At 49.8% G+C, this 7,231-nt stretch overlaps 1 protein-coding gene across 1 annotated transcript in view; it reads right to left on the bottom strand.

Annotated features, from left to right (window-relative positions):
* Positions 1-4,600: 4,600 nt before the first annotated feature.
* cebpb (CCAAT enhancer binding protein beta) overlaps positions 4,601-7,231 on the bottom strand; it is a 3,491-nt gene continuing 860 nt past the window's right edge. Inside the window, exons 2-4 of the mRNA XM_019888453.1 lie at positions 6,907-6,929; positions 6,338-6,363; positions 4,601-6,035 (exon numbers count right to left, since the gene is read on the bottom strand). Coding sequence (XP_019744012.1) covers positions 5,379-6,035; positions 6,338-6,363; positions 6,907-6,929 — 706 coding nt within the window. The 3' untranslated portion in view covers positions 4,601-5,378. The remainder of the gene's footprint in view (positions 6,036-6,337; positions 6,364-6,906; positions 6,930-7,231) is intronic.

Raw genomic sequence — 7,231 nt, 5'->3', positions numbered from 1 at the left:
GGGGGGGGGGCTGACGCCATTTGGCTTGTGAGAAGCTGTGATGCAACACCGAGGTTACGGACAAATACTGCCCACTGACGGTAAAACGAGGAGAGGAGGCCGGGCTAAACTTTGAAGCGAGGAGGTCATCCTGTGTGGGAATTTCCCTGTCTCCTGTCAGCATTTGAGCAAGAAGCAAGGAAAAGACAGCTCGGGGATCCGAGGGAACACGAGTGGGGGGTCATTGCATGAGGGGGGGGAGAAAAAAAAAATACATTCTTGAAATGTTTGAAATGGAGCCAAGCACTCAGAGAGCGACAATCTGTGCTTTTTAAAAGCGTGCTTTAATTGCAAGCCATTGTTCACTTTGCTGGGCCCGGGACTCGAATGATTGTCTTGACATAATGAAGTACAGACAATCGATACATGTTATGAATCAAAACATATCCACAGAAATGAGAGCAACGCTCCATTTGACTTATGATACATTTTATAATCCCTCAAGGGGAAATGCAGTCTCTGCTGTCTAGCGCTCTGGAAAAATATTCAGCGCACTGCAAATTGATCCAATTCTCCCATTGTGCTATTTATACGTGGAGCTATTTATAGGTGGACATCTCAAATCATCTTTCCCCATTGAAATGAATGGAAATACCATTAATCCATTCCACCCTCACCAAAAAAACAAGTCCGAATTTGTGTGGGTTTTGTTGTTTTTTTTGTTTTGTTTTGGGGTTTTTTTTCACAGTTTTTCTCCGTTGTTGTGGTGTATTTCTTCATCGGAATTGAATTTCTCAAAACCACTTTCATCTCGGTGTGTCATTTGTGCAATCAAGAAAGCAGTTTCTTATGACTGGGGACCGGTTTCAAATGCCATTCTAAGTCTTTCCGTGCAAATGGCTGAGCAAGTTGTCAGAATATGTCACATCGGAATTGAATTTCTCAAAACCACTTTCATCTCAGTGTGTCATTTGTGCAATCAAAAAAGCAGTTTCTCATGACTGGGGACCAGTTTCAAATGCCATGATAAGTCTTTCGTGGAAATGGCTGAGCAAGTTGTCGGAATATGTCAGCCCCAAAAATGATCCGCCGGTTTTCTGAAATCCCTCACAGCAAGTGAAGATCATTGTTGCGATGTGGATGAAAATTCGGCGGCCAGTTGAAGTAATGTTTACCGTTTTTCAGACGGCACAGAAATAGATGGGTGTGTTGTTATATTGTTTGGCTATAGGTGTTGCTGCGCCATTTGTGTCCAGATTGCTGTTGCTGAAAGGGTGAGATCGCTGAGACTATGGATGCCATTTGTTAGCGATGGCGTTTTGCATCATTGAACCAAGCAAACTTTCCCAGTAGTTTTCAACACACAATTGCATAATTGTCTTTGTTTTATGTTTAGTTTGACATTAAACGTCAGATTATTATGATTATTATTATTTTTTTTTTTTAAGAAGAAGAAGAATTATGCACCCTCTGCCAAAGTGCAACTTTTTTGTGAAGTGAGCTGAGTGGAGTTGAGTTCACTGCCACCGTACAGCGGTCGTAAAGATAAAAATCATCAATCGCCCGCAAAATCGTAAATCACCAGGGCCGACAGTACATGGAAGGAAATGAACATTAAACTACAGACAACGTAACTCACGTCTGTTAATTTTTTTTTTTTTTTAATGATGTCATTTGCTGCACTTATTTGTTGAACGATTTCCGCATTGGGGCGACCATTTCATGATGTTGCTCACAGCCTTTGTCCTAATGCGGCGCGCGCAGGCTAACATTTTGCTTCTTCAAATGTGGGTGGGGAACATGTTGCCCAATAACTCAGAGCCGCTCGACGCCGAGAGTGAAAATCTCTTCGCGATACATGAAGAAACAAGCAGTGGGTGATTTATTTGAAGAGTCAAACCAGAGTCCCGTCGCGGCGCCGTCGCGCTGAAAGCGGCCTCTCCTGAAAAACGAGCAGAAGTGGTTTTTCCTCTCGGCTGGGTTTGAAGTCGTCAACGGCCCCCCACCCGAAATCGACACGGATCGCCTCCGCATCCCACCTTGATCTTCTGTCCGAGCTTTGCTAGGCTTGCCCGCGGCAGCTCGTCTTGTTGCCGTGCGGGAGGCCTTGGCAAATCTCCACCGCAAAACTACGAGTCCCGTTCTCAATGTCCACCTGAAGGTCCATTTTGTCCTCACTCGTGCTAAGACAATCAAACACATCAACCCAATGACTCGGTCAGACGAGTCCAGCAACTTCCGAATACATTGGCGTGGTCGTAGGACAACGCCAGTGGATGTTCGAAGGGAGGCGGACCTGGCCACGGGTTGACCTCTGCGCGCTAACGTGACCAGCAGTGACACGATTAACCTCCACTGGGTCACACGGAGCCTCGAGCACTTCACTCGTAGAAATGTCAAACATGTTCCAGAAATCTCCTCCCGGTAGCATGCGGTCATGCACGAGTAGCGGATGCAAAGCTGTTTCGGCATTGAACTCCGTAGCCTTCGTATCCAGCGAGTGGTCCATTTTGTCCTCACTCGTGCTAAGACAATCAAGCACACCAACCCAATGACTCGGTCATACGAGTCCAGCAACTTCCGAATACGTTGGCGTGGTCGTAGGACAACGCCAGTGGATGTTCGAAGGGAGGCGGACCTGGCCACGGGTTGACCTCTGCGCGCTAACGTGACCAGCAGTGACCACGATTAACCTCCACTGGGTCACACGGAGCCTCGAGCACTTCACTCGTAGAAATGTCAAACATGTTCCAGAAATCTCCTCCCGGTAGCATGCGGTCATGCACGAGTAGCGGATACAAAGCTGTTTCGACATTGAACTCCGTAGCCTTTGTATCCAGCGAGCGCGCTCTTCCTCCTCCTCACCTGGAAGACAATTGCAGGCACGACTCGGAGGACGGCGGGTGACGGAAGACGAGTAGGGCCAGTGAGGGGAAAAAAAAACTGTTCCAGAAATCTCCTCCCGGTAGCATGCGGTCATCATGCACGAGTAGCGGATACAAAGCTGTTTCGACATTGAACTCCGTAGCCTTTGTATCCAGCGAGCGCGCTCTTCCTCCTCCTCACCTGGAAGACAATTGCAGGCACGACTCGGAGGACGGCGGGTGACGGAAGACGGGTCGGGCCAGTGAGGAAAAAAACCAAGGTTGACAAGATTCTCACTCTAAAGGCACAATTCTGACTTTATTGTCAGAATTCTCACTTGAAAGTCGGAATTCTACTTTGTGAGGGCCAGTGAGGGGAAAAAAAAACAAAAAAAAAAAACAAGGTTGACAAGATTCTCACTCTAAAGTCACAATTCTGACTTTATTCTCAGAATTCTGACTTGAAAGTCGGAGTACTACTTCCATGAAAATAAAGTGAAAATTCGGACTTTAATGTGAGAATTCTGAGAATCAAGTCAGAATTCTGAGATAAAACTGAGAATCTTGCCAACCTTGTTTTTTTTTTTCCTTCACTAGCCTAATCGTCTTCCGCACTACGGTGTCCTACTTGTAATGTTTTTGTTTTGTTTGTTTTTTTTCACTTAGGTGCCACTTTTGGGATATGGGTCGGACCTTAAACCGGATGAACGCTCAAACCAAAGTCATGGTTTTGTTTTTTATCCCATACGAGTGCCACTTTGGGCATACTCGGCTTTCCATGAACCTCCTCCATTTTCTCCTCGCTTCTCCTCAGGAAGGACGCGGGCGTACCGCAGCCTCTCCCGGCTGCCTTTGGGCACACCCTGAACCGGTCGCCAGCCCGTCGCAGACAACCAGCCACTCGCGGGACACTTTTAAGTCTTCCATGAACCGGCCAGGCATGTCTTTGGGTTGTGGGAGGAAAGCGGAGTACCTGGAGAAAAGCCACGCGGGCACGGGGAGAACGTGCAAACTCCACGCGGGAAGGCCGGAGCCCTGATTTCAACCTACGCCCTTCCGCCAGCTCATTTGAGCGTTTGGTTGATAACCCCGCCGTTTAACATCCACGTAGTCCAAGTCTTTGTCTTCACCAATTTGCCGTACGAGTGGGGTGCACTGGTCGAATGCCATTTGGTGCCGATGCTTGCTCGGTCCACGTACGACGACGAGGCCCAGAGCGGCACTCGTGATAGGAGCGGCGTGCGCTTCTTCTGCAAGGGCGTATTGGACAAACGCGCCAGGCCATCTTTTCTCGGGTCCGTGCTCCAGCGCTCAACAAGTTAGCAAGGGATTCGGGAACGAGGCCTGCGCTTAACGTGCGGCGCGTCGGGCGGCCGAAGCGTGACCTGAGCTGGTGTGAGGAGGTTAGTTGCTGATTAATTTCCCCGCAACCTTGAACCCCCCCCCCTCTGCGGGCCAGTGGACCCAGCAGACTATTGACAGAGCCGCGCGCTGCAGATAAAGCCAACATTTCTGCACTGCCTGCCGACTTCTTTTTTTTTTTGGGGTGGTGGGGGTGGGGGGGTATGTGCTGCACTCAGCACTATCGCGGAGGCCACAATCTGCAAAGATCTGAGGACGTTTGTGTCAAATCGATGTGTAAACGCCAGGGGAATTCACTCTTTTGCTGTTCTCTGCGAGAATGCCATCAGACCGTTTTGGATCAAATGGCGGCGGGCCACAAAAATGTTGCACGAGCTATTCAGCCAAGACGAATGTCTCACTGTATGCAAATTTATTGTTGGCAGCATAAATCATAACAAAGCATGACAATGCGGTTGTTCAGATCACCGGCGCGTCCGCGTCATTTATGAAGGTAGCTGGACGTTTTGGGTTTTTTTTTTTTCCATCATGAATTAGAAACGGTGCTTTGTGTTTTTCACAGTTTTTAAAAAAAGGTGGCAGACATGATCTCTCACTGCAGTCCACATAAAAATAAAATAACAGCCTAAAATAAAGACGTGCCAAGTGAAATTGTTTAGACCAAAGTAGAAATGATTTTAATTCCGTCAAGTATCAAGTACAATTAATGCATTTCACCTCGTCGATATTAAATAATTCCACTGATTTCATCCGTTGGCCGTACTATTACGAAGAGTTGCATCATTTCACTGCAGCACAAACTCTTCGTCTGACAACCGAGGCAGCTGCTCCATTTCGACACGTTCGTGTCGAAACGGACTCACGCGTTGGGTCGAACGTGCACACAAATCCCGCATACACACAGTTCGACGAGATGAAAGCCGAGGTGTCCAAAAAAAAAAACATCAAAGAAACAAGGGGGAAAAAAAAGGAGGAAAAAAAAAAGAAGAATGCCGAGTGATTGCGCAATCCGCGCAAGCCACTTCTTCAGTCCCAATGCAAAGTGTGTCCTTGTAAAGTGTTCGCGGTCCGTACGGCCACCCCCAGGCGACCCCGACGACCCCCCTCAATCTTCCGAACAACGTTTGTGGGTCCCCGAAGGGAGCAGCTCAGCTCGGGCCGGGGGGTGGGCGTCTAACACTGGCCGGTAGCCGAGAGCAGGTTGCGCAAGGTGGCCAGCTCCCTGGAGAGCTGCTCCACTCTCTTCTGTAAACGATCGTTCTCCGCCGCCAGTTCCAAAACTTTGTGCTGCGTCTCCAAGTTGCGCATTTTGGCTTTGTCGCGGCTCTTCCGCACGGCCAGGTTGTTCCTCTCGCGCCGCTGCCGGTACTCCTCACTGTCCTTGTCCAGGCGCTTCTTGGCCTTGCCGCCGGAGAGCTTGGCGCCGTGAGACGGGGACCTCGGCGACCTGCCCTGACCCCCCGGCGCGGGCGTTCCGGGCGGGCTGGAGCAAGTGGAGGACGCCGTGGAGATGTTGCCCATGCTGCCCCCGGTCGACTGGTAGGGCAGGTAGGGGCGCATGTCAAAGACGGACGAGCCGTTCTCCATTTTGGCGTCCTCCTTGCCGTCGTCTCTGGCCGCGGCTCGGTAGCGGACCAGGTCGGAGGCGAGCACGCTGTCCACGCGCGTCTCCTGGAGGTCGGCGTAGCCGAGCCCGTAGGGCGCTCCCCGGGGGTCCCGCGGCCCGTCTCCTCGCTGAGCCGCCTCCAGCTCGCCCAGCAGCGCGTGGTTCTTGAAAGCGGCCGCCCTCTTCAGCTTGCTCTCGGCCAGGAAGTCGGAGAACACGTCGCCCTGCGGAGGGTGCGAGTGCGCCGCCGCCAGCTGCGGGCAGTGCGCGGCGGCCGGGTCCAAGTAGAGGCTGAAGTCGATCGCTCTCTCCCGCTCCTCGATACCCAACTCCGTCATCGAGTCGCCGAGCCTCCAGTACGAGCCGCCGGGGTTGAGAATGCCGTCTCTCGCGTGGATAGCAAAGCCTCCCTCGTCGTAGAAACCGGCCACTTCCATGGATCTTAACACCCGCCGGATTGCACCAGCATCGGGGGCTGATGAGGCGCCCGCGTCGCTAAATTCTTCGAGTGGCGCGACGCTTTCGCTTGCTGTTGCTGTTGTTGTTGTTGTTGTTGTTCTTCTTCTTCTTCTTCTTTTGGCGTTGCTCGCAGAAGCACTTCTACGGCAAGCAACCGACAAGTCGTGCTCGCTGTGGATTTGGGAGGATTTTGGCAGGTCTTCTTGTCACGGGAGAAGTTTTATTGCAGGCGAGGGGCGTGGCTTAGTTCGGCAGGTGTGTGACGTACTAAAGAGGACACTTGACAGTCTCCGCCAACTCCGCGGTTTGCGCGATTATTATCGCACTGTTTTTTTTTTGAACGCCTCGAGTACGACACAAACAGTCACTTAACAAAAACAATAAACAGGATACATAACTGACTGGCCAGCATCTCAAAATCGGGAGAGAAGCCACACTTGTTGACAGTTGGTCCGATCACGCCCTCTAAAGAAAATTTGTGGAAAATTTCACAAGGCGGCTCAATGCCTTTTTTTTTTCACTTTACGTAGTTGTGACGTCAGCACACGAAGCAACTTGAGACTCCCCCTAAAACACGGGCAGCTATGACTTATTCCTGTTTATTATTGTTATTATTTGGTTCTTGTCTGACTATATGTTGTTGTTGTTGTTGTTGTTGGCTAATTCCATATACGTATATATGACTATAATTATGATGTCTGGCTCTGGGGGGAAAGAAATATTGCAAAGATGTCATTTTCTCAGCTTTAGCTTTTTGCAGATACTGAGTAAAATGAGAATTTTGTTTTTTTTCGATAAACCACTGAAACAATACATTGCGAATTCCAAATACAAATATTGTCATTTCGCACATTTATTTGTAGGAATTTAAAATGGGCTCAATATCAAAAAAAAAAAAAGTTTCAGGGATTTTGCACTCATATTCCCCCCCCCCCCCCCCCGCGGGCACACCCCCACAAAA

The sequence above is a fragment of the Hippocampus comes genome, unplaced genomic scaffold (assembly GCF_001891065.2).
Source record: "Hippocampus comes isolate QL1 unplaced genomic scaffold, H_comes_QL1_v1.1 scaffold152, whole genome shotgun sequence".
Lineage (NCBI taxonomy): Eukaryota > Metazoa > Chordata > Actinopteri > Syngnathiformes > Syngnathidae > Hippocampus > Hippocampus comes.
Note: the sequence above shows the minus strand (reverse complement) of the source record. Positions and strands in the feature narration are given on the sequence as shown.